Here is a 24,478-nt window from a genome sequence, read left to right on the forward strand (position 1 = left end):
TTCTTTTGGCTGTTCTTTTTGGTCAATGTAAGTTTTTATAAACTTACTCAGTAAGGCGATGACTGTGTGTTCAAGGATTTCTATGCAATCTCTTTCTATGATGCTCAGCACGTGTCCTGGACTGACAACGGTCGTTCGTTTTATCACTCAACTGGAGGCTTTCAGGTAGCCAAAAGGAGAGTTATGGACATTCGATTGGAATCTTTACAGGGGCTAAGTAGTTAGTTGGGAGCAAGTTATCTGTGATCACAGCTGTGACAGATTGTTAACGATGCTTCCTGCTGTCTGGTTGGCGCAAAGGGGTGCATAAGCTAGTTGACAATTGACAAGGCTTAGCTAATGCATACCCCAACGGTACGTCTGCTACTGCGGGTCTTTGCAGGCTGCTTGGTATTTGATGGTCTGATGGTTTTTATGGGTGCCTGGTCCCTTGTTCTGATGGTCAATGGCCGACCTGAAGAATGTCGTCACAGCAGCAATCAGAACCTTTAGAAGTCTTTTGGCATCGTTGCTGACCTTTTTTTTCTTCTCTTTTAGGTTTTCTTTACATACACTGGCTTTTGGGAATAATCTTAATAAATGTTTTTCTTTACGATCGCATATTTTATTTTTCGCACCAATGTCTACTCTTTAATACATTATCAAAATTATAAGAAACATTGAAATCTCTTCTTTTATTATCACCCTTAATCCAATCTGACTTATGACTGATGGATCTGCAAAGCATATGAATTTCTTTGCTATCCTATGAAAGCCGAAGAACCACATCAGGTCAACATGTATAAAGGTACCCAGTTGTATCAGGAATATCGGCAGCTAGGTCAAATGAGAAGTCTAAAAAAGACCAGGCAAGTTGAAAGAAAAAGGAGGGGAGACCGTGGACCCTACTTTCAACCATCTCTTCATATATCTTCCACAGTTACTAGATTCTATAGCAGCACCTCTGCAAAAAAAAAGAAGACAAAGCATGCATATAAACCATCGCGTAGATAGTAAAAGTCACAATTTTATACATGTACTGTATAACGCGAGTCGTGAGTAATAAAGTATTACTCTCAGTTAAGAAATATCAACGTTTGAAAAAATAATGTTTGTAGTATATATATAGAATTAATGCAATAATGTCATGGTGCTCTATATGGAAGAAATAATAAATAGCTGATGGGCAAGAATAACCTTTGTGACTTCAATCGTATCCATAGCGATGGCCATCTTTGCACAAAATTGTTAGGAATAGACTCACAATAACGTATGCATAGTTACAGCCATATGGAGATATGATATATCTAAACTAGTGTAGTTTCAAGAGTGTCACTTTATATTTTTTTTTTCTTTTCAAGGTATAAAAGGACAAGATTCACAGGTAATTAGTAAATATATCTGTTACATAATGTAGCTTGATTTTTCGTTGGTCAACCATATGGTTCAACTATACATCAAAAAGAAATCATACGGTGCAATGCAATGAAAGATAGTAACACAATTAAACGCAGGCGGTAGGACAGAAATAAAGTGGCCTATAATCATACGGGCCGGGCAATACGTCTGAGATGGAAGAATACCGGTGGTAGTACAACCGAACAGCGGTGGTTACTATGATTTATGAAAAAGAAAAAAAAATGTCCACAGGGAATATGGTTTGTTTTCTTATTTGTATATGATTAATCATATATAAAGTAAAGAAACATAAAATAAATGGGTGTTGTGTGTTGTAGAGAAGATTCTTTAGATCTTGATGGAGAAGGTATATATGATGGTCATGATATAATAATTTACTTATATTCTATAGTCGACTTGTCACATTTTACACTATTAAGATCTGTTGGAAAAGGTGCCTTTGGTAAAGTCAGAGTAGTTCAACATAAAAGCACCAAGAAACTATATGCTTTAAAATACATCAACAAGACAAAATGTATCCAAATGAAAGCGGTTGAAAATATTATTTCTGAAAGAAAATTATTGGAACAAATTGATTGTAACCTGATTGTAAATATGAGATATGCATTTCAAGATGATGAAAATCTATTCATGGTTCTCGATTTAATGCTTGGTGGTGATTTAAGATTTCATTTGGATAGATTAGGTGTTATGCCTGAAGAATATGTCCGATTCTATGCTGCTGAAGTTGCCTTGGGCTTACACTATTTACATTCATTGAATATTATTCATCGGTAACTATTTATATCTATATATTTAAAATTTTATATTCACCTTAATATTATTATTAGTGACCTTAAGCCAGATAATATCTTGCTGGATGAAAAGGGTCATGCTCATTTAACAGATTTTAATATCGCAACAATGATAACTGGTTCAAAGCCTCTGACTTCGGTTGCAGGTAGTTTTGCCTATATTGCACCTGAAGTATTATTAAAGAGAGGTTACCTCACTTCTGTTGATTGGTGGTCAATGGGCGTCGTCTGTTATGAACTATTATTTGGCAAAGTAAGGCATTTAAACTCATTTTATTACTGTCTAGATTTTTTAATTACATTATCAATAGAGACCATTCAGAGGAAAAACAAACGACGCTTTACAGCAAGCAATTCTACATGATCCAGTCACATTTCCACATCATCATAAAGTATCATCAACAGCTATAGACTTTATAAAATCTCTACTCACTCGTGATGTCGATCGTCGTATTGGCAACGGCAAACAAGGATTTGACAGACTAATGGCTCATCCTTGGTTTGTTGGTATGGATTGGGAAAAATTAAGATTAAAACAAGTTGATCCACCTTTTGTACCTGACGTAAGATTTTACATGATAAACAAGTCATCCATCATAACATTTCTTTGCTTGAATAGAATAAAAAGGCCAACTTTGATCCAACTCATGAATTAGAGGAAATATTATTAGAGAATAACCCACTTAAAGTTAAAAAGAAGAATCCTAAACGCAGTGCAGGTGTTTCTTGCTCAGATAAAAGCCTTCAAATAAGTGGAGATCCAGAACTAGTCGAACAAAATCCAGAAAGACAGCTGATGGAAGACAAATTCTTAACTTACGACTATAGCAAACCAGAAGAAAACGAAAATAGAAAAAAGTTAGCTGAGCAGAGACACTGGGCTCAAAAGATGAATAAGACAACTGGCCACCCTACTAGAAAAGCTGGAGGCACTTATAAAGCAAGTGTACTAGATTATCTCAACCAAAAGCCGCCTACACCGCTAACTGCTGCAGATATTTTAAAATTGGAAGAATTAGCCAGATCTGCAAAAGCGGGGTTAGGTAAAGATAAATCAAATGAATGGAGACCACCTTCTGGCTTATTAGGACATGGGACTATTGCTGATGGATTTCCAACTGATGCCGTTAAAGCAAGAGATAACTATATATTAGAGCACGGTGGTAATCCTCCACCTAGCAGACCTCCTCCATTAACCCAGCATCACACTAGTCATAATAGTAGGTATTAGAATAAGATAGCGATGGCAATAAAAAGAACGCATCATGATATATATTCTATAGGATATAGATTAAGTATTTCTTCTTCAGAAGCTGATAGCTTTCCATTGGCACATTCACCCGACAACTGTGAATACCCTTTAATAGCGTCTGCTGCGGCTATTGGAACCTCGACCATAATAATGAACAACAATAACAACAGCAGTCGTGCTAAGTATTCAGCTTCAGTGACATCGACCATCAGTTCGCAAACACTGCATGACCCTTCTTCTAGTAAATCAAATACAAACTCAAGCCTTACTATTAACTCTATTAATCGCCAACAACAACAACAGCAACAGCAACAGCAACAGCAGCCTCCTACGCGTATGTCAAGTATACCTCGATTAACTAATCTCAATGCTTTATCCAATCCTCTTCCCCCTCCTACCTATTTACCTCCACCTATTCCAACAGACTTACCAGCAATACCTAAATAAAGTTTATTTATATGTATAGTTAGCTTATGACACGATATTGTACACACATCCAGAAATTCATTAATAAAATACGATCTAGCTATGGTTTATATTGTAAAAGAAAGTCAATCTTGCATCTATACTGCGCTTATATTCAATATCAAATACTACCACTATATATGTCCTTCAATGTAAATTCACCCTACAAAGCTGACATTTACAATAAACAAAAGTACCTTTAATAGCCCACTACCATTTATAGTAACTTGTTTTCATTTTAAGCTTTTATAAATAATAAAAGAAAAAACAGGCACCAACACTTTCTTCTTTTTGTTCACAAACTATCTTAAAAAGAATGATCACAACTATTAATCAATCAGGAACTATTCTTCATAGTCATGGCATCGAAGTATACCATAAACATACACCTCTAGCTGCGAGTGATCATGACGCGGGATTCAACTTGCAAAAGTGGGCATGGATTGAACAAAAGGATTCTCCTGAGGCATTTGTTAAAGTGAGGGTTGTTGATGATAAATCATTTAATGATATGGTATTAGTTGAATACGAGGATGGATACAAGGTAAGAATACAGATAAGTAGACATGACATGTTACATTAACCCATCAAATAGGAAGAAAAAATACCCAGAGATAAAGTCTATATGATGAATCCTCCCAAGTTAGATCAAGTAGAAGACATGGCAGAGTTATTATATTTGCATGAAGCAGCTGTGGTGCATAATCTAACTCAAAGATACAGACAAAATAATATATATGTAAGCTAATTTCGCAATATTCTGATTGAACTTGCTAATATGCCAGCAAAACTTAGACGTATTCTGGTCTTTTCTTGGTGGCTGTTAATCCATACAGAAACCTTCCCATATATTCCTCAGAGATCATCAAGCATTACCGGAAGAAAAGAAGAGGCGAAGCTCCCCCTCATATATATGCTATAGCCGATCATGCGTTTTATAATATGCTTCATGAAAAAGAGAATCAATCCATACTTATCACGTAAGGGAAAAATGATTACAATCATGATCAAAGCTGCTAACTTTTATTTACAAGTGGAGAATCAGGTGCAGGAAAGACTGAAAATACAAAGATCGTCATTCAATACTTGGCTACTATTGCCGGGAATGGAAGTAATGGGTTTACCTCTGACAAACCTTCAAAGTTGGAAGAACAGATCCTACAAGCGAATCCTATATTAGAAGCGTTTGGCAATGCCCAAACTATAAGAAACAACAATTCATCTAGATTTGGCAAATTTATTCGAATTATCTTTAACAGAAATGGTGACATACGTGGTACCTTTATTGATTGGTATCTACTGGAAACATCAAGAGTACATACACAGACATTAGAAGAGAGAAACTACCATATATTTTATCAGCTGTTAAGCGCTAATCAGGATATGAAAGGTAATTCAGCTATATATACGTATACATAATATATAATAACGGCCTTTATAGCTACACTGCACATTGATCAAAAGTGTCCCGCTGACTTTAACTATACAAAAAACTCAAATCATACAATTCAGGGCGTAGATGATGCAGCAGAGTATAACAAATTGGTACAATCTATGGATATCATGGGCATCACCTTTGAAGAACGATTGAACTTCTTTCGTATAGTTGTTGCTATCCTTTATTTGGGAAATATTGTTGTTAGCAATCATTTTGGAAGAGTAGATATTACAAATTATGAATTAGCCTGCGAAATATTAGGTGTATCACCTCTGTTGTTTAAGAAGCATTTAATGGAACCGCAGATCAGAGCTGGTAACGAATGGGTTAGTCAAAGTAAATCGCCAAGTCAAGTCAAAGACCACTTGGATGCTCTGACAAAAGTACTATATGAAAGAAATTTTGGTCATCTTGTGAGTCGCATAAATATGGCTATTGATGGGCCAAGATCATTAGAAGGGATGCTTGCTTCTGAGGGAGAGCGATTTATTGGTGTATTGGATATTGCAGGATTTGAAATTTTCAAGGTAAATCTTTAATACGTTTTCATATGAAGCTATAGCTTATTTGTATAAAGATCAATAGTTTTGAACAATTGTGCATAAACTATACCAATGAAAAACTACAAGACTTCTTTAATCAAAACATGTTTGTACTTGAAGAAAATGAATACAAGAAAGAAAACATTCAATGTGATGATTCATTCGACTATCGCAATGATTTACAGCCAACAATTGACTTGATCGAAAGCGCTAAAAATGTAAGTCAGTGTGTTTCTAAAATGCAAAACATTCTACTAAAAAAAGAGCCATTAAACTTAGCCTATTGGTATCCTTTCCTGCCTTGAAGACGAATGTGTTACTCAAGGAACAGATGAACGACTATTATCCAAAATTGTTGAACAGAATGCTAGTAATCCTCGGTTCAAACGTGACATCTACAATGAAGGCTTTACTATTAGACACTATGCTGGTGACGTGAAATACTCTACTTCAGGATGGATCGAACGAGGTAAAGACCCTCTGAATGAACATATTGCAAGATTATTTTCAGAATCAACAAATCCTCATGTGGCTACATTATTCAAGGATTATGCTAATACGTCAGCAAACAACACCCCACGTACTGCTGTTGAAGTGCGTAAAGCACTCTTTAAGACGCGAAAAGGCGGTGGTAACTTCCATACAGTTGGATACAAACATAAGCAACAGCTTTCGGTGCTGATGAACATTTTGAATAACACACATCCGCATTTTGTGCGCTGTATCTTACCTAATGATCGCAAACGGCCAGGAGAGATTCAACCTCAGTTAGTACTCCATCAATTACGGTGTAATGGTGTTCTCGAAGGTATCCGTATTTGCCGTATTGGCTATCCCAATCGTTTGACCTTTCAGCAATTCCGAGAACAGTATAAACTCATTGCTCCAGAATTGGTGTCAAATGAGCGCGATCATCGCAAAGCGTGCATGTTGATACTTGATTCCGTTCCTAATCTGCTGAATACAACACATTATCAGCTTGGTAAAACTAAAGTGTTCTTCAAAGCTGGAATTTTGGGTGAACTGGAAAAGCAGAGGGACTTGAAGCTATCAGAAATTGTTACCAAAATTCAAGCTGCTTGCCTCGGATTGATTGCACGTCGTAGGGCGGTACTTCGTCAGTCACAAGATCAGCTAATTCGAACCATTCAAAGAAATGCCCGGGTATATGTCAGTATGCAAAAATCAAAGTTATGGAAAGTCTATTTCCGACGAAAAGACCTTCAGTATACATTTGGTGCCGAAAACGCAATTCAAAAAAAGGTTGAAGACTTGGAGCAGGTGTTATCTGTAACTCAGGAACAGTTGCATGAACTTTCGGAAGAGAATCAAAACCAACAAAAATATATTGAGAAACAGGAAAGTGAAGTGCAACACTGGCAAGCTGCCTATCATCAGATGGAAGAGGAGAAGAGTTCGTGGATTTCAAAGAACAAACAATTGGAGCAAGAGTTGGAAGAGACAAAGGAGGCATTTTCAATATCCCAAAGAGAACTGTTTGAAGCAAGGCAACTTAGTGAAGAGCAAGCTGTAATGCTGTCAAAAATTCATCAAGATATACAAGAAGAATGTGAAGAAAACGAGTCTTTGATGGTGCAATGTGACGAACTCTGTAGAGAAAACCAAGAGTTACAAGAGAAAATACAACATCTAGAGGAAGATAAAGGGGCTTCTGAAGAATTACAAGAAGAGCTGAATGAAAAAGTACGCGAATTTGAACAGTTACAGCAAGTAATAGAAGAGAATGAATCGAAATATAGTCAAGAAATAGCAGTAAGAGATGAGAAAATATTCACTCTGAATGAAAAGATTACCGTAAGAGATAAAGCGTGCTTGTTTACTTTCAACTAACTGTTCATCTATTCAAACTATAGACACAAAACAAAGAAGTCGAAAGGATGAAATTTGAATATGAGATGATTCAGAAGGAGCTATTAGAATACCAAAGTGATATGCATGAAAAGACAATAGCTTATGATACAATGGAAAGCAGATTGAAGAGTTTAGAAGCGTCATTAGAAAAAGAACGTGAAGAAAGAAGATCATATCAAATGAAATGCATGCAAATGGAGCAGAATGTAAATAAACTAAGAAGGCTTTTAGAAAATGAAGCAAGAGAATCAAGGTCTCGAGCTGAAAGGTAAACAAATACATTCATAGAAAGGAGCAAGATAGCTAAGTAATGCTTAAAATAGATTTGAGGATACAATAAAGTCCTTGCTTCAGTCCTAAATGCTAAAAGAAAATTGTAGTTAATGTATATAAAAATGACCAGCTTATTTAAATAAAGAATATATTTGAAATATAAAACTTTTGGCCAACGTATATGAAAATTGCTGTTTTATATAGACTACTACTTTTTATTAATCTTATAGTGACCTTAATGATCTCCCAGATGTTTTAATTCTCCGTAAGAACATGTTACAAACTTTTGTTACACGATATCTTGATATCTACACTGCTATGCCGCCGGTTGTTGCACAACAGTGTTAAGTTGGCGTTCTGTAATCAATATTATTTGTCATGGTTTTATATATCATTTACTTTAGGCTTTCTTGCAGAGTATATTTATCCCAGACATAAATAAGGATTAGCTATCCGTAGTTTTACCAAGTAAAAGGTTTTAGCAATCAAAAGGTCCCAAATCGTTGTTTTCGTATGTTTCTCGATTACCTCTTTGCTTCTTTTATTGCGGCAACTTTATATATTCACCACCTGTTTTTGTTATGATCTCGTTTTGATTATTTAATTATTAATATTATATACAAGCTATCTCATACTCTCATAGTCGTTTTTGTCTTACTGTACGTACTTCATTTCATTTTATTAGATTATCTCCACAAGTACTCCCTTCTCTTTCTCTCTCCCCTTTGCTTCCAGCTCAAAAGCCTTGGTCAAGAACCACGTTCCTTCCCTCTATGTGCATCCAACTGTTGCAGTTGTCCAAGTAAGATGTAACAGGCTCTAGCAAGAATAAATAAACGTATTGAAATCACCATCTTTTCTCTTTTTTTTGTAGGCAAGCTTCGATTTATGACTGCTGCATTCGTTCACATCAACAATAAACTAGTGAACTCTCCTCTCTCCACATCTAGACTATTTCATTATTGTCCAAACTTAAAAAGGAATCAGTGTCTGATTGGGGCACACGCAACTATGTTTTATTTAAAGAAAAAGAAAAAGTTTAGGCTGGATCAAATCCGAGGTATTGTGCAAGTGCTTGAAGACTTAGCCCCAATTCTTCAATATCCTGATTTATGGCATTTGCCTCATCTGAAACATTAGCAATATTGTTGGTTATTTGATTAAGAGAAGGCGCAGAGGAAGAAGTAGAGTCTAGCGAAGCAGCTGGTGAGGCTACGACATTGGTCAGCTGTGATGGTGTTCCATAAAGTGATTCGCTTGTAAGTTGATTGAGTAGGTCAGGGTTCGATTGTGCTAAGGTGATCAAGTGTTGGAGATTTTGAAGTTGTGGCATATTAGAGAAGTCAAGATTAGGTACGTAGCTTGATGTATCAGCTATTTTTAAAATAGAATAAGTATACAACTTCCATATCAAGAAGTTTTTTTTTTACCTATTTTTGATTTGTTATTGAGAGCAATAGCGTCTTGTAAGTCATTAGCCGGGATGTTGGTAGGTATAGGATTACTAATTTCTTCTTCATCAGCTTGATCATTTACATCATTTACATAGTCATTGATATTGAATAGTGCCTCATTTTGTTGTTTTTGTTGTTTGGTTGGTCTTTCATTATCATCATCTTCATTGGATACGATAGCGCCTTCAATTGGTTCAGTCTCTTGTTCAACACTCTCACCCGGACCCAACAAAAATCGTCTTTTTCTTGGGATGACGTTTCTTTTTTCGCCAGCGCCGCTACTAGAAAACACAGATGCCAAAAATTGAAGTATTTTATCTATTGTTTCTTGATGTCGAAGGTGTCTTTCCCTTGCTTGAACTGTTTCTTGCCACAAAATCTGATTATCGCGCTGGATGTTCTGGAGTTGAGTTGAGATGCTCATCTGATGCCTTTTTATTGACTTTATCTCTTCTAGAATATGTTGTAAATCAACACCAGAAAGTTCTTTTTCGTCAGCACTTACACCCTTTTTCCTCGTCACCAGTGTTAGTAGCTCTGGCTTGTTTCGTTGAAAATTAGGGTTACTGAATTCCCAGCGCTCGGAATCGCTGTCGGTTTCTAAGACGCCTTGTTGAAGGTGAGGTACCTTATGAAATCCATACATATTTAGTTGTCGAACAAAAGATGAAAATTTGTTGTGTTTAAAGAACCGAGGTAATACTTTACGCGCAAAGTCTTCTTGTCTATTTACGAAAAAGGATTTACCATCTTCCGCCCAGCAGATGAGATCATCAGTAGAAGGATCATTAACCATACTATAAATATTATTGTTAGTCAATCATTAACAAACATGATTTACATTATTTACCTAAAAAGCTTATTGAGGAATGCGGGTACACTTTTCTGTGGTGGAGTTGTTGTTTGTAAATTGGCTCCAGTAGTAGTGGAAGTAATAGCAGTAGGTACTATATTCTTGTAGATTTTTGAAGGTGCAAGCAAATCTTCCTCTAATTTTAAGTTTGGTATCTTGCTCATTTTAAAAAAAGACACTTGGGCAAAGAAAGAAACAAAAAAAAAAAAGAAACAAAACAAAACGAAATGAAAAAATCTTTACATTATTTGAATCCCCGATTTTAGCCCTTTTTTTATTTGGTGAAAATAACGAATTTGTTTACAAGTGAATTTTACGCATTTTGAAAAAAATGGTTAAGCCATGTCTAACCTTTTCTCCCCTTTCCGTTGTCATGGTGATGGTTATTCATTTAGTGGGTGTTTCTTATTTTATATTAGTTGCCTTAATTAGTAATCCAACAAAAATGTATCCATGAGACACAGTCGCACAAAAGCCAAAGAATATTATCTCTTTTCAAATTTTCCTTTCTTTTCTCCTCCGCCTTTCATCATGTCATTTCTCAAAGGACGTATTCAACTTTCAGATAACCAGGATAGAAATATAAGAACAAGAAACACCTGGTTAGGCTACCTTGCTCTTCCCTGCTGTACTTATCTAAACTTGAAGCGAATACAGCTTCCTGATGACTCCGACGATGAACAGCTTGTTGATGAACAAGACTTGGAGTATGAACCACAACCTTATATGCCAAGTCATATTCCAACGTTTCAAACGCAAAATTCACAACAAATTTTATCCAAAAATCCGTTTGCTCGAGCAGAAGAACCTTCAGATGAGGATGGCAAGTCTATACAGACTGAACTAGAAGATAGCGGACAGACAAGTGTGGTAATACTTATTAAAAGATGAAGGAAAAATTAACTCAAGGCTTTTATTATAGCAAGCACAAGGTAGCGAAGAACTTGTAGAATTTAATAGTACTTCATTTGCCACTCGAAATTATGAGAATGAGCCTGACTGGACAGAGCTATATCATGATGATGATGGTTCTGACAAAGAAAATGAAAGCAAAGGAAAGGAAGAGCAAGTAGATGCCTTAGATGATACCCAGAAGGTGACCGAAGAACTCGATGTTTTTGATAAGAAGCAAGAAGAAAAGATACCGCAGATTGAAAAAGAAGTATTGCATTTATTACCTTTACCAGAGCTGTCAGAGGAAATTCCGCCTAATATGATTCACAAATCATTATCTCTTGAAATATCTCTGTATGGTGAAGAACCTCTCACCTCAGGAAGCCGTTCAAGTCACAGACAATCTCTGTCATTAAATAGATTCTCTCAACTCTCTTTTAGCTCTTATATACAGTCTGCAGAGGATTCTTCAGAATCAGGGCAACAGGATAGGCTTATGGATCCATTATCAGTGCAGACAGAGCAAATAGATAAAACAGAACCTACTCCTACTGCATCAAGCTCTCTTGTGGACGATAAAGCAGAGAAGACTACAGTGGATGAAGAAGTATCCGAAGATCCTCTTATAAAATCTAATTCAGTAATAAATAAAGAAAGCAATTCTGAGTAAAAGCAAAAAAAAAAAAAGTTGACTTAAGCAAAACGTGAGTGGAATGCAGTAATTGACTCTATAATTGTTCTTTTATAGATCAAACCAAAATGGCATAGACTTTCTACGTAGAGGTAGTAGTTCATTTATCGAGGCTGCTGCTCGCTTTATGACACATGTTACTGGTGATGAACAACCATTTGCGCCAATGTCTTTTCTGTCCGTATTGGCTGAATCGCCACCTTCAGCAGAAGATGTAACAGAAGAAGAAGAAGAATTATTTGACTTCTCTAAAGTGGTTGAAATCGGTAAAAGCATGAAAAGCTTTAGTGAAGAGCTTGTAGAGAGTAGCATCCGAATGCTTAATGATGTTGGTACTCGAGTAAAAACTACAGTTGAACAACAACAAGACGACGATGTAGTAAGTCAAGAAGAAGAAGAAGACGCTCATGACAATGACTGGTTGGATATACATATCTAATGTCTCCCCTTTCTTTTTTTATTACATTATATATATCCAGAATAAAACACTAGTTAGTATACCGTAGCAAAGATATATCGAATAGCTTAAGGAATGTACTGGCTACAAACAAAGATCATTTCAACTTATCCGTGGTTATTACAATTACTAAAGTTCATATACTCATTGATACCAGATCAGAGACACTGTTCTTCTCAGGAAACAAGAACTGTCAAATTAAAGGCTATGGATATCGAGGGATATTTGGTTTTTCTAATAATCTCGTCTACACTTTATTCGCATACTGGAAATATAATGAGACAACAAATGATAAAAGAGAGCCCATCAGAAGTAAAAGAATGAGTAAGCTTGTAAAGTGTTGATCACATTATACATGCCTTCTCTGTTTTCTCAAAGATATCAAGTTCATTTTATGCATTATTATATGTTGTCAAGCTGGAAACAATAAAGAAAAGGTTGATCAAAGTGTAATTGTGTGCGAATACTTTCTGAATAAAGTGTAAGAACTGCAGTAGATTAACAGTCTTCAATCTTCCTTATATGAATTATTTATTATATGACTTGGATTTTTTAGAATCTCTGCTACGAGACCGACGATGTCGACGCTCTCTACTATATCCACCACCATCATCATCATCATACCGTCTCCTTCTACTTTCAGATCTGTCTTCGTCATCCTTTCTTCTTCTCCTGCTGTCGGACCTTTCTTCATCGTCATATCGTCTCCTTCTGCTTTCAGATCTTTCTTCATCGTCATATCGTCTTCTTCTACTTTCAGACCTTTCTTCATCGTCATATCGGCTTCTTCTGCTACTAGCACTGCTACTAGTACTACGGCTTCTGCTCCCATTCATTTCTTCCTCGTATTTTCTTTTCGAAATCTTTTTAAATAAGCCTGTATCTTTATATTGGTATGCTTCTCGTCTGTCTTTAGACTTTGTTTTTGAATCCTTTTTTACATCTTCTGGTTTTGCTCCTAATCCTAGCAGTGCCTCTCGTTGTTTGACTGGAGTAGCTACTGGGGTTCTATTGTTTATGGTTAATAATATCATCTACTTTCAGCAAACAGAGTATAACTTACGGTGTGTTTTTTCTATTTCGTCCAATTCCTTCACCTTCACTCCATCCTAATCCACGTAAAAGCGCTGCACCATATTCATCTACAGGTAGTCTTTCATATTCTTCCATTGTAGTCTCATCTGGCCTGTTTTGTATATCGTCTCTAAATGCTATTGTCTCATTCGCGGGTATCACCTTCACAGGGCGGTCATCCTCTTCCTCTATTTCCCCTTTTGACTCTAAGGTATACAGTAAGATTTTTATTTAAACAAGTGTATATATTTTCTATTTACCTTTTATGATCGCTTCTATTGCACGTTGTTCCAAACTTTGCTGTGGTTCTTGGTTATCGGAAACTATAATTTGCTCGGTAACAACAGTCTCTTGTTTGGTTTCTACTACATCATCTTCTGCTTTCTTTTGCTGAACCTGCAAGCCAAATGAAGCCGCACCTTGCTCAAGGACTTCAGGTTTCGCTTCGTCTATTGATGGTTGCTGCGCCCGCGCAGGCATAAACAATTCCCGTTTACGCTTTGCAAGAGCACGCCAGTCGACATTAGGTAAAGGTGCAATTGACAACGGCTCTGCTTTCTTCTTCGGTGCTGCTCTAAAGTAATTCTTGTTAAGCGTTTCAAGGTGGATAATCAAACAAACTCTTCCTTACTCTGTTATTTTGTTATCTTCAATACCAACAATCCTTTCATCGGCAATTCTTTCATCTGCGTCGTCATCATCGCCAAATACAGCGCCTCTAATTTGAAATCTGGGCCGTGCTACTTTTGATTGAAGTGGCAATCTAGCAGACATAATATTAACTAAAAGAGAAAAGAAGAAACAGCGGATAATACATGCATCCTTTTTTTGTAGCTCATTGAAATAAACAAGTCACACACTTTATGGGAGTGGATTAATGCACAAAAAATAAGTCTAGTCCATTTCAAATTTGACAACCTCAATTTGGTGGTAACAGTGAGATAACCTAGCATGTTTTACAAATGCAGCTTTATTTTTGACAAACTGTGACCCTTTAGAACTGATAGTTTGCGACTTTTTGATTTTGAAAATAAGGTGGGAAGAGGGAACAGTAGCTGAGGTTCAATAAAAAAGTGTCTTTTTTTCTTACTCGGCCCGGACAAACGATTGCGGCAAGAAGCTCAAGTATAACAACTCTGCAGACAGTGCAATCCAAGGGAATCCCTCTCTTTTGGCATATCGTTGAATAAAGATGGTAAATATACATTTGTGTGTGGATTGCACATAAGGATGGCTATTAGATCATCAAAAGAAGACTCTATGCAAATTGATGGATTATCAAAAATTGGATGCAATACAATACGACAGATATAGATATGCTTGTGTAGATTATCTTTCATTATTAGCAATTACAGCTGTCATGTAAATTGGGGGAGCATCAGCATCACACTTGAGCTTCTTGATATTCTTTTAGGCCCTTCTTGTGCAGTTCACCATGTCAAGATAGCATACTTTAACACTGTAAATAGGTCAACATTCCCAAGACACGTAACACCTACTGTAAGGGCGCCAAGTGCAGAAAGCACACTCCCCACAAGGTCACTCAATACAAGGCTGGTAAAGCCTCTTTGTTCGCTCAGGGTAAGAGACGTTACGACCGTAAGCAATCCGGTTATGGTGGTCAAACCAAGCCCATTTTCCACAAGAAGGCCAAGACTACCAAGAAGGTTGTCCTCCGTCTTGAATGCACTTGTAAGAAGTCATGAATTGTATGAAAGGCGAATGTGTATATTAATTGATTATATAGCTTGCAAGTACAAGATGCAACTCGCTCTCAAGAGATGTAAGCACTTCGAATTGGGTGGTGACAAGAAGACCAAGGGTGCTGCTCTTGTTTTCTAAACACATCGTATCCTAAAATAAAATCGAAAATCTATCTTTTTTATGCCTTATTTTTGCTTTATTTAAATCAATTACTGAAAAAGTCGTTAACTATTTTCAGTGCTATTCCTTTCACTGCAAAGGATCGAATGTTACAAACGAGTATATTATACCCATGACAACCGATATGACTGTGTCAAGAAGACTACAGTCTGATATCAGCTTCTTTATATTCCTATCCAACTATAAATGAGCAAAAGTAAAACAAAGTGTATGCCAAGTTTAGTAACTTCGTGTCACCTAGAAACCTTGCAGGTCAGATATCCATAAGTATCGCTTCAGAATAGTCAGTTAGAAAGATAGGTGTGGCTTCGCTTACTCTAATCCTCAATGGAGTGCCATTTGTAGTGTGGATTGTCAACGTCTTTCTGTAGGCCGAGGGCCTCTCAGCTGATACTGCGCCACCTGAAGAAATTATATTGTGTTAATGCTACATTTGCAGTCTCTATACTGAAGATAATCAAAACATTCTGATAGCAAGACAATGCCCTTTCAGCATACCTGAAAGCCCAAGAACAAGTTTACACTATCAATGGTTCATTATTCCATGCGATAGATGAAGTATATAGCTTAGTATTAATGATGGATATTCGTATTTAGGCTATTCCGCTACTACTGGCGTATTCTTTCACGATATCTACAATGACAGACTGAGTAACGCCTTTAATAGCAGAGCGCAATACTATTTTTGCTTGAGCTTTGGCATGCTCTTCCGTTAAGTGCTATAAATGGAAATTGCTGATACAATTACACGAGATACCACGCAAATAGATGTTGCCATCGTTGGTTTCTGCCACTATCAACTCACACAACAGTTTTTTTTTCTGACTTGTTTTGCTAGGCTACCGGCAAGTGTTTTGACATGGTACTAGTCACTATTGATGATAACTCTTTTTGGGCTCGCATACCATGATTCTTATATTGATGTTGTAAGCAATACTTCTTTTACGTAAAAGACGTGCCTTATGGCGATAAAAGAGGCGGTACAAGGCAAGCAATGGAAATGACGCTTCATTTTTAGTGAGGCTCGCGAATCGTGACTGTCTTTCTTGTTTATGTAAACTCTTTTTTGCGACAACTGAGTATACTTCTTTACTAGATAAAAAATATAAAGATGGCAAAAAGAAAGGTAAACTAGATCAATCACAGTTTATGATTTTCCCAAGCATTAAAACGCTTGTATTTAGAGAAAGACAAGAACTCACATTGCACCTACAGAAGAAGAAATGGACAAGATCCCCAAGAGTTTTGTTATGCGATCTGGAATTGTTGGGCGATCTGTTACTGCGCTTGTAAGAGATGTTAGACGTATATTTGAACCACACACTGCAAGCCATTTAAGAGTAAGAAGATAAATTAGAAAAAGTTTACGTGTAGATTGAGCCGACCGTTACTATAGGAACGTCGATCCAATCGTCTTAAAGATTTTGTTATGGTTGCAGGACAACTTGGTGTTACTCACTTTGTAATATTTAGCCGCACAGAAAAGAACGTTAATCTTCGTATTTGTCGTGTACCTCGTGGACCCACATTGACCTTTAGGGTAGTCGAATATGCTTTAGCTAAAGATTGCTTGGCTCTCCAACGAAACCCAAAGACATCCGATACCGAATATCGCACAAGTCCGTTGATAGTACTAAATAACTTTCAGCAACCAGGAAAGGAATTTAAAGTGATGACAGCCATGCTACAAAATATGTTCCCTTCTATTGATGTTCAAACAGTAACGTTTTACCGACAACAATTAAAAAAGAAAGACTCATTTCTTGTTGTAGATGCAATTATCTCAAGCTAAGCGAGTGCTTTTATTCAACTATAATGAAGATACGCAACAAATCGATGTTCGACATTATAGTATTGGCGTGAAAGCAACCGGTGTATCCAAGTCTATTAAGCGAGTAGTGAACACAGATCTGCCCAACTTAGGTGATTTCGAAGACATATCAGACTACATCTTAAAAGAAGCAATAGTTTCAGAGAGCGATGTAGAAGATGGTCCGGAATCAACGGTTACATTACCTGATCAGCGTAGAAATGAACAAAGGGCAGTACGTCTTTGTGAAATAGGGCCAAGAATGACATTGGAACTAGTGAAAGTAGAGAATGGCGTTTGTGGTGGAGAAGTGTTATATCATAGATATGGTAATCGAAATGACACATAATTAACATGTGATATTAACTAGCTTTATGCCTGTAGTCAAAAAGACAAAGAGAGAAAGAAAGGAAAATGAAGAAAGAGCAGCCAAAAAGGCGAAAATACTAAAAGAAAAGGAAGAAGCGAGAGCCTTGAGAGAAAAGGAAAAAGAGGAAGAAGCTTCTAAAGAAGAAGAAGCTTCAGATGAAGAAGAAGAAGAAGAAGAAGAAGCATAATAAACCTTTATTGAAATAACACTTGTAAAAGAATAAACGACCATGCATTTTTGTGCACAGTGATCATAATAGATGAACCTTTCTTGATCATGTTAAGTTTCGCATTAGCATAAGCTACTAGCTTATCTCCTAATTCAGGCGTTCTTCAGAGCCTCAGTTCCAGTTACGCCCTGTCTATTAGAATAAAAGGCATATATTTTCAAGTAATGTGCTTTCATTATATCCTTACAAAGTTGTAGGTAGTATACTCTAGGGACCATTTAGACCCTAGAACCTCTAAAGTTGCTCCAACACAGCTAAAGAGTTGCCAGCTTGTGACAGATTCTATGACATTTTATTTGTCAAGTAGGAATTAATCTTTAAACGGAAAGAAGGAGGAAAGAGGGGGGAGGGGAGAGAGGGATGATACACAATTTTAGAATGTGAGCCTTTCAATTGTAGCATCATCGATATCTGTACTGTATTGTCTGTTGTTTGTCTCTTTTCAATCGTCGTCATCTTCCATAGTATCGCTCCATCTCCCGACACTATCATTATCATCATCATCACTATACCATTCATTATCATGTATGATTCTTCTTCCTCTATATAGTCTTGTATCTTTTCCTTTCTCTGAGTCTTCTTCAGCATCTCTTTGCTCTTCTTCACCATCTAAAAAGCCTTGTATGTCTGGTGGGATTTCTTGCATCTGAATACTTGGTGCGGCATCTAAATATCTTAATTGTTCCATAACACGCTCGCGCACTTTTAGCAAATAAGTTCGATCATTTTGATTTTCTACTCTTCCTTTCAAATCAGGGTGTAATTTGTAATCTGGTTTAAAAAAATCTCGATATTCATTTGGTGGCAAATTTTCACTTAGTTCTGTATCAACAAGGACTGATGTTTCGTATGTCCAGCATCTTGCAACATTTCGAACGGTATAGCCTCCTCCGCCTACAACCAATAATGGGATATTAAAGTTTTTCACAAGTTGCACGCATCGACCATGCGCACGTATGCTTAAATTAAAGCAACCAAGTCGATCACATCCTAATGAATCTGCTCCACATTGAAGAACGATGGCTGAAGGCTGATATGTTCCAATGACTGCATCAATAACTTCTTTAAATAACCAAACATAAGCATCATCATCAATTCCATCTCGAAGGGGCACATTCACTGAGTAATATTTCCCGAGTGATGAACCTATCTCGTCTATATGACCTGTTCCAGGAAAGAAATCTCCGTTGTATTTATGAAAGCTGACTGTCATAACGCGATCAGTTGAATAGAATGCTTCTTGTACTCCATCTCCATGATGAATATCAATATCAATGTATAAAACGCGAGGAAAATATCTTTTCTATTAAAATTAGCTATAAACATGGACTAGTATGTGTATACGAATTCTATACCTTAATAGCTCTAATGTGCCAAGTACGATATCATTTACATAGCAAAATCCACTTGCTTCACTCTTTTTAGCGTGGTGAAGTCCACCAGACCAATTGATGCAAATATCTGCGCCGTCAGCTATCAGCTTTCTTGATGCCTCTATTGTTGCTCCCGCATATCGTTGACAAAAATCGTAAATACCATCGAAGATTGGACAATCGTCTCCTACATTGAATCGTTGAAAGAGATTTTCGTATTGATCGGCATTATCTGGTGTTACTCTTTTAGAATAGATTAATACAAGTATTTCAGAAAGTGTACACATGTACCTCTTTAAGAAATCTACATAATCTGCAGAATGAAAGTTTCTAATTTCATTGTCTGTTGCTTTACGAGGTTGAAATATCTCCATTTTTTCATGAAGACCATATTTTAGTACTAAATGATTAGTAAGTGTCAGTCGATGTGGCTTCATTGGGTGACGTTCCTATAGAATCAAAGACGGTGAACAATGAATGCTTTTTCAACATGTCATATTTACTCCATAATGATAGTTTCCAACGCCTTCGTCATGAAAATAAGCTACTCGTTTTTTACTATGTGAAGCTAATCGTCGTTTTCCAGGTTGCATGTATTTCTGTGTTGAATAATAATCCTCTGAGAAAGTTGACATGGAATCATCGTCAACAAATCCTTTTCGTGGCATTCTTTGAAATGATTAATAAAATGTAAAAAGTAAAAAGAAAAAAAGAAAAAAAAAAAAAAAAAAAAAAAAAAAAAAAAAAAAAATAGAGTAAATTTTTTCCTCTCTCTTTCTCTGTTTCTTGAAATGACCACAAAGACAAGTCGAATAGAAACGAAGAAAAAGAAGAAATACAAGTTGTCAAAGAGTAAGCGATATGATGACAAGATCAAAAAGGTCAAAGTCAAAGTTAGATCAGGTAGATCATGACTTTTTATAACATGAATCTTTAATTGATCTAATTGAATAATAGAGATCGACTTGTTTGATTGGCAAAAGTGGAAGTTTCATTGTAAAGATTATTGGATAGATTCTACCCTTGACAAAGTACCGAGAATAGACTATAGAAAGGTATCAACAAAGGAGTTTATTCAAAACTATGAATCAAAAAATATACCTGTTGTCATTACCCATGCAACTGATGACTGGAAAGCACAGGCACATTGGTCTGAAGAGGTATTATTATTATGATTGTCTTTATCATTTGGTATACTAAATATTTCCTAGTATTTCTTAAAGTATTATAAATCACATTTATTTAAAGTGGGAGATGATGACGACGACAACAATGTTTATATGAAGATGAAGCACTTTATATATTATTCGCAACATGAAGGACTTAAGGATGATTCACCACTGTACATATTTGACAGCGGATTTTATAGAACTTCTAGAACAAAAAAAAAGTTAGACAATCACTTGTTACAAGACTACAAAGTACCCAATTATTTTTCAGAAGATCTCTTTAAATTGACAGGCAGCAGAAGACCCCCTTATCGATGGCTCGTCATAGGTGGTTCTCGAAGTGGTACTGGAATACATAAAGATCCATTAGGTACTTCAGCTTGGAATGCTCTGATCAGAGGTCATAAGCGCTGGTGTCTCTTCCCACCAAACACTCCCAAGTCACTTTATGATCCACCCATGAAGCCTTATGATCATGAAGGCGTTTCTTGGTTTGACCAAGTCTATCCTAGATTCAAAAAGCAGGATGATCCAAATGATCCAAGAACTCTAGGCGAAAAACTAGGCATGGTTGAAGTATTACAACAACCTGGTGAAACAATATTTGTGCCTGGTGGTTGGGCTCACGTGGTCATGAATTTGGATTTTACCATTGCTGTAACACAAAACTTTTGTTCTTCAACAAACCTTGAATATGTGTACTTGTCCACAAGGCACTCTAGACCTAAGTTAGGAGAAAAGCTATATAGAAAAATACAAGAATTAGGAAAAAGAGAGCCTAAACTGTATAGAAATGCAGCTGCTTCACTACAGATGCTTAGAACAGTTCCACGACTACCACCTGATAGCAGTAGTGATAGTTCAGCCAGTTCATCGAGTAGTAGTAGCAGCAGTAGCAGCAGTAGTAGCAGTAGTAGCACTTGTATCAGTAATAATCAACAAAAGAGAAAGAGAATTATATCTTCAACAGAATCAGAAACAGACTTGAGTGATGGAACATGCATGTGTAAGAAATGTAAAACTAAACGAAAAAAGAACACAAGATTAGTATGATGCGTCTTTTATTATAGAACATAGACAATAAATAAACAGCTACTAAAAAACTCGCTTTTTGACACGAATTGTCACATCTGGATCAAACAAGGACGCATCACTATGTCTTGTCGTATCTATGAAAAGAGGTTACCCAAAGTCAGTTCATAGACCATAGACAACTTACCTTCAACTTCATTTCTATTGTTATAGCCAACCGTCTGCACTATTCTTGTATTTCCACCAGTTCTCAACTGTGGAGTTTTACGAAACCTTTTATAATTAACAACACCATGACTGCTTTGTTGTTGTTGTTGTTGTTGGATATGTGCATCGACAGGGCGTGGCCTTTTCACAAGAGGAGCATAAATAACCTGATCCCTGTTCTCAATATTCCTGATGGAAGGTGTGCTTGTATTGGCGGTTGATTCAACTGTATCAGACTGAGAATGTGCACTAGCCTGAGACTCAAAAACAGTAGTAGTAGCGGCAGTAGCAGCAGTAGTAGTATCAGGCGCTTCATCAATGGGTGTATCTATACTCATTGCATCATTGGAAACGATGGTTGATTCATTGGTGATATCAGCAGCAGAATGCTGTCCCGCAGCAGGTTCATTTTGATCAAAGTCTCCGTCGGCTGTGGATACTTCATTTGTAAGAGAAGATGGTTTTTGCACGTTGGTTGTATTGGTATTGGTATTCACTAAACCATCTTCCTCCATTCTATCTTGCTGTCGATTTTCTACTAATTCATCTCGGTTTACTGTTGGTTTTGGTAAGCGTGACGTTGTGGGTGGTGGAGATGATGGGGCAGGTAATGGATCGAAATTTCCAATCATATCATCAAAGAAATCACCTACATTAAGGGTAAGAGTTACAGCTTCTACTTGTGGTGATGGCTGTGAACAAGCAGACGTTTTAGACACTGAACCATCTTCCTGCTTGGATTCTAGCTCAAGTTTAGTTTCAGATGGTATGATTTTCTCATCTAGGTCAAAGATATCAGTCAGCATAGCTGCTGGTGTTTGACTTAATGTATCCTCTTTATGTTCAAATGCTGCATCTGAGCTATCGGGTTTGGCTTGAATACTTTTGGATGTGTGAGCATGAAGTTGACAAGAGTTATACGGTACTTTGTTTTCTTTGGAATGATTAGGGATAGAGACTATCGCCAGGGTATCTACATGATTAGAAGCTATGTCACAATGTGCCTGGTCATCTGTTGATGCTGTTTGTGAAGTATGAGGTGGTGTGATATCAATCTGTCGTCGTGTGTATGAGCTTGAGTATGGAATTGTGGCAGAAGGGTTAAATGGGACAGTATCAGCCTCCTGCAGCCCTCTATAAGTCACCTTTGGGCCATGATTATTTTGAGAAATTGGTATTGTGTCCACTGAAGGATTAAAAGGGACAGTATCCGCTTCCTGTTGTTCAGTTGAAATAGCTAGACGACGACTATCGTCATGATAAGATGCTGCTGGCTCTACAGGATTATGAGATATTGAAGGATCAGGGGAGCTTGACTGAGAAGGACTGGTTCTTTGGTTGTTTATATCAAAGCTGACTCTAGGGTTGCACATTGTGTGTGTTGAGCCATATATTACTGCATAGATTATTTCTGCATCTGGTATAGTTCGAACGTTTCTGTGATTGCTACAGAATTGCGCTTCTAAAGCTATCCAGCGATCTGAAGCTACCAATTCTGGCGATGGTTGTATAAAGAGTGTTGTTTCCTTTATATCATTGACATCTATTCCCGTATCCATATCAACCAATCTTATGTTACCATGGCATAGTTTAATAAGGAATGCTATACGCTCATACTTTCTTTTTATATGAATATAATACAGTTACTAATTTATCTATGTTCATACCTGTGCTTGATCAAATATCCAAAAATCTATGCCATCAAATAACTCTTCTCTATTTGGGTTATACACTAGTTCGATTGTCTTTCTCAATGGCCCATAGTCTTTTAAAATGATAGGCTCTGTCTGTCTATTTGCCTCTTCAACATCACCATTCTCTATTAAACTATACAACCACTTTTCAGATACAATTGGTCTATTGGTAACCATTGCATGCATCAACTTGTCACTAACAAGCAATTCCGTCATGTACAAGTGAGTGCATTGATTATTCCATTTTTTCAGTACATTAAACCCTAATACCTGTTTAATACACATGGTCTTTTAATGAAGAATGCTTTTTATGTTTACCTATTTGATATGCAGCCTTAATCAGTCTTTTCTTTTCAGCACTTTTAACGACATTTCGACATACAATAACAGGTTTCCATATCACCCTATCCAAAGAATCTTAGATACTGTATCTCAGGAGAAAGTGAATGTTATATACTTCATATAGAACCCTAAGCTTCCTAGTTGCATAATTTCATCATTGTGCCATGGAGCTGAACCTTGAACTAACTTTCCTTCTAAGCGTGTGCCATATGTTGTTTCGTGATCTGTTACTGTTAGTTTTGGTCTATGATTAACGTCTTCCTGTTGTTTGTGTATGTGTAAGTAGGCACATGTCAAATAACTAAAATGGCTTATATACCAAGCCTGCCACTGTCATGGAAGCAACCGTTATTGTTACATGCTTTTTACTAATGCTGTTGTCATGTCGTATGACAATATTGGTATCTACAAAAAAAAAAGTTAATCAAATGCTTACAAGCATTGGTACATTCAACTCACCTCTTTTGCCTACAGTATATTCTTTCCCAGGTAGCAATGCTTTTATGCATTGTTGTTCTAAATGACAAAGTGTAAGTGAAGCACAAGAAAAAGACTATTGAATAATATCTACCTTCACCATTAACAAATATCGAATACTTCAAATACCACATTTTATCGAAAAGACACAAAGAACAAGGAAAAGAGAGAGAGAAATTTCTGAGGTTAATACTGGTGGTAGCAGTCTTTATTGTTTTTAAGAGAACACGTAGACTCTCTTTTGTTTATACTTCTTTAAATACATTCTTTCTATAGCAAAAGAGGATTCTTGCGAGCAAAGCATCTTCTTAATTTTGGTGAATACAATGGCTGCTTCTTGTAAACACGATAGTTTCTGCTATAGAAAAAGACACGACTGCTGCTACTATGGTTTTGCCTTCAGTTACTACTCGATAGCTTCTCTGTTACTTGCT

At 36.6% G+C, this 24,478-nt stretch overlaps 11 protein-coding genes across 11 annotated transcripts; 6 read left to right on the forward strand and 5 right to left on the reverse strand.

Annotated features, from left to right (window-relative positions):
• Positions 1-1,695: 1,695 nt before the first annotated feature.
• On the forward strand, positions 1,696-2,989 carry RHIMIDRAFT_285140 (kinase-like protein; the record flags this gene model as incomplete). Its single annotated transcript, XM_023613244.1, has 6 exons — positions 1,696-1,744; positions 1,790-2,171; positions 2,229-2,445; positions 2,504-2,755; positions 2,812-2,944; positions 2,982-2,989. 6 exons carry the CDS (start codon positions 1,696-1,698, stop codon positions 2,987-2,989), a joined length of 1,041 nt encoding a protein of 346 aa, XP_023465284.1.
• A 1,515-nt stretch (positions 2,990-4,504) lies between these two features.
• Positions 4,505-6,897, forward strand: RHIMIDRAFT_181905 (uncharacterized protein; the record flags this gene model as incomplete). Its single annotated transcript, XM_023605798.1, has 6 exons — positions 4,505-4,648; positions 4,705-4,889; positions 4,944-5,299; positions 5,351-5,874; positions 5,925-6,107; positions 6,169-6,897. Coding segments are annotated over 6 exons (2,121 nt in total), but the record flags the coding sequence as incomplete, so codon positions are not given.
• Positions 6,898-9,028: 2,131 nt separating this feature from the next.
• Positions 9,029-10,526, reverse strand: RHIMIDRAFT_313828 (uncharacterized protein). The gene is made up of 3 exons (XM_023614896.1): positions 10,339-10,526; positions 9,465-10,285; positions 9,029-9,408 (listed from the first exon to the last, which is right to left on the reverse strand). The coding sequence occupies exons 1-3, from the start codon at positions 10,503-10,505 to the stop codon at positions 9,074-9,076; spliced, it is 1,323 nt and encodes a 440-aa protein (XP_023465286.1). The 5' UTR covers positions 10,506-10,526; the 3' UTR covers positions 9,029-9,073.
• A 320-nt stretch (positions 10,527-10,846) lies between these two features.
• On the forward strand, positions 10,847-12,365 carry RHIMIDRAFT_292502 (uncharacterized protein; the record flags this gene model as incomplete). Its single annotated transcript, XM_023613901.1, has 3 exons — positions 10,847-11,211; positions 11,264-11,901; positions 11,984-12,365. Exons 1-3 carry the CDS (start codon positions 10,873-10,875, stop codon positions 12,363-12,365), a joined length of 1,359 nt encoding a protein of 452 aa, XP_023465287.1. The 5' UTR covers positions 10,847-10,872.
• A 317-nt stretch (positions 12,366-12,682) lies between these two features.
• Positions 12,683-14,240, reverse strand: RHIMIDRAFT_292503 (uncharacterized protein). Its single transcript, XM_023613902.1, has 4 exons — positions 14,089-14,240; positions 13,718-14,031; positions 13,447-13,663; positions 12,683-13,391 (listed from the first exon to the last, which is right to left on the reverse strand). The coding sequence occupies exons 1-4, from the start codon at positions 14,229-14,231 to the stop codon at positions 12,911-12,913; spliced, it is 1,155 nt and encodes a 384-aa protein (XP_023465288.1). The 5' UTR covers positions 14,232-14,240; the 3' UTR covers positions 12,683-12,910.
• A 390-nt stretch (positions 14,241-14,630) lies between these two features.
• Positions 14,631-15,299, forward strand: RHIMIDRAFT_292504 (40s ribosomal protein L44e; the record flags this gene model as incomplete). Its single annotated transcript, XM_023613903.1, has 3 exons — positions 14,631-14,781; positions 14,927-15,149; positions 15,205-15,299. The coding sequence occupies exons 1-3, from the start codon at positions 14,728-14,730 to the stop codon at positions 15,297-15,299; spliced, it is 372 nt and encodes a 123-aa protein (XP_023465289.1). The 5' UTR covers positions 14,631-14,727.
• Positions 15,300-16,400: 1,101 nt separating this feature from the next.
• RHIMIDRAFT_313831 (Brix-domain-containing protein) lies at positions 16,401-17,708 on the forward strand (the record flags this gene model as incomplete). The annotated part of the gene is made up of 5 exons (XM_023614897.1): positions 16,401-16,467; positions 16,526-16,681; positions 16,738-17,061; positions 17,114-17,480; positions 17,536-17,708. Exons 1-5 carry the CDS (start codon positions 16,453-16,455, stop codon positions 17,706-17,708), a joined length of 1,035 nt encoding a protein of 344 aa, XP_023465290.1. The 5' UTR covers positions 16,401-16,452.
• Positions 17,709-17,827: 119 nt separating this feature from the next.
• RHIMIDRAFT_255565 (histone deacetylase) lies at positions 17,828-19,820 on the reverse strand. The gene is made up of 4 exons (XM_023611172.1): positions 19,627-19,820; positions 19,415-19,572; positions 19,106-19,366; positions 17,828-19,048 (listed from the first exon to the last, which is right to left on the reverse strand). The coding sequence occupies exons 1-4, from the start codon at positions 19,789-19,791 to the stop codon at positions 18,193-18,195; spliced, it is 1,440 nt and encodes a 479-aa protein (XP_023465291.1). The 5' UTR covers positions 19,792-19,820; the 3' UTR covers positions 17,828-18,192.
• A 94-nt stretch (positions 19,821-19,914) lies between these two features.
• Positions 19,915-21,345, forward strand: RHIMIDRAFT_244078 (Clavaminate synthase-like protein; the record flags this gene model as incomplete). Its single annotated transcript, XM_023610021.1, has 3 exons — positions 19,915-20,026; positions 20,081-20,283; positions 20,335-21,345. The coding sequence occupies 3 exons, from the start codon at positions 19,915-19,917 to the stop codon at positions 21,343-21,345; spliced, it is 1,326 nt and encodes a 441-aa protein (XP_023465292.1).
• Positions 21,346-21,403: 58 nt separating this feature from the next.
• On the reverse strand, positions 21,404-23,158 carry RHIMIDRAFT_16241 (uncharacterized protein). The gene has a single exon (XM_023605750.1). The coding sequence runs from the start codon at positions 23,088-23,090 to the stop codon at positions 21,462-21,464; it is 1,629 nt and encodes a 542-aa protein (XP_023465293.1). The 5' UTR covers positions 23,091-23,158; the 3' UTR covers positions 21,404-21,461.
• Positions 23,143-24,178, reverse strand: RHIMIDRAFT_244080 (uncharacterized protein; the record flags this gene model as incomplete). The annotated part of the gene is made up of 7 exons (XM_023610022.1): positions 23,143-23,151; positions 23,199-23,488; positions 23,544-23,629; positions 23,683-23,828; positions 23,887-23,972; positions 24,027-24,083; positions 24,139-24,178. 7 exons carry the CDS (start codon positions 24,176-24,178, stop codon positions 23,143-23,145), a joined length of 714 nt encoding a protein of 237 aa, XP_023465294.1.
• Between the last annotated feature and the right edge of the window lie 300 nt (positions 24,179-24,478).

The sequence above is a fragment of the Rhizopus microsporus genome (assembly GCF_002708625.1).
Source record: "Rhizopus microsporus ATCC 52813 unplaced genomic scaffold scaffold_10, whole genome shotgun sequence".
Classification (NCBI taxonomy): Eukaryota; Fungi; Mucoromycota; class Mucoromycetes; order Mucorales; family Rhizopodaceae; genus Rhizopus; species Rhizopus microsporus.

Coding starts and splice junctions, on each gene's coding strand:
- RHIMIDRAFT_313828 (XM_023614896.1), bottom strand. CDS start 10,505: ATGAGCAAGATACCAAACTTAAAATTAGAGGAAGATTTGCTTGCACCT. Junction 10,286..10,338: donor TTCCTCAATAAGCTTTTTAG/GTAAATAATGTA, acceptor TAATATTTATAG/TATGGTTAATGATCCTTCTA. Junction 9,409..9,464: donor CAATAACAAATCAAAAATAG/GTAAAAAAAAAA, acceptor TTTTAAAAATAG/CTGATACATCAAGCTACGTA.
- RHIMIDRAFT_292503 (XM_023613902.1), bottom strand. CDS start 14,231: ATGTCTGCTAGATTGCCACTTCAATCAAAAGTAGCACGGCCCAGATTT. Junction 13,664..13,717: donor AATAGAAGCGATCATAAAAG/GTAAATAGAAAA, acceptor TGTATACCTTAG/AGTCAAAAGGGGAAATAGAG. Junction 13,392..13,446: donor CGAAATAGAAAAAACACACC/GTAAGTTATACT, acceptor CATAAACAATAG/AACCCCAGTAGCTACTCCAG.
- RHIMIDRAFT_255565 (XM_023611172.1), bottom strand. CDS start 19,791: ATGCCACGAAAAGGATTTGTTGACGATGATTCCATGTCAACTTTCTCA. Junction 19,573..19,626: donor TTGGAAACTATCATTATGGA/GTAAATATGACA, acceptor TTGATTCTATAG/GAACGTCACCCAATGAAGCC. Junction 19,049..19,105: donor GGCACATTAGAGCTATTAAG/GTATAGAATTCG, acceptor TTAATAGAAAAG/ATATTTTCCTCGCGTTTTAT.
- RHIMIDRAFT_16241 (XM_023605750.1), bottom strand. CDS start 23,090: ATGGATACGGGAATAGATGTCAATGATATAAAGGAAACAACACTCTTT.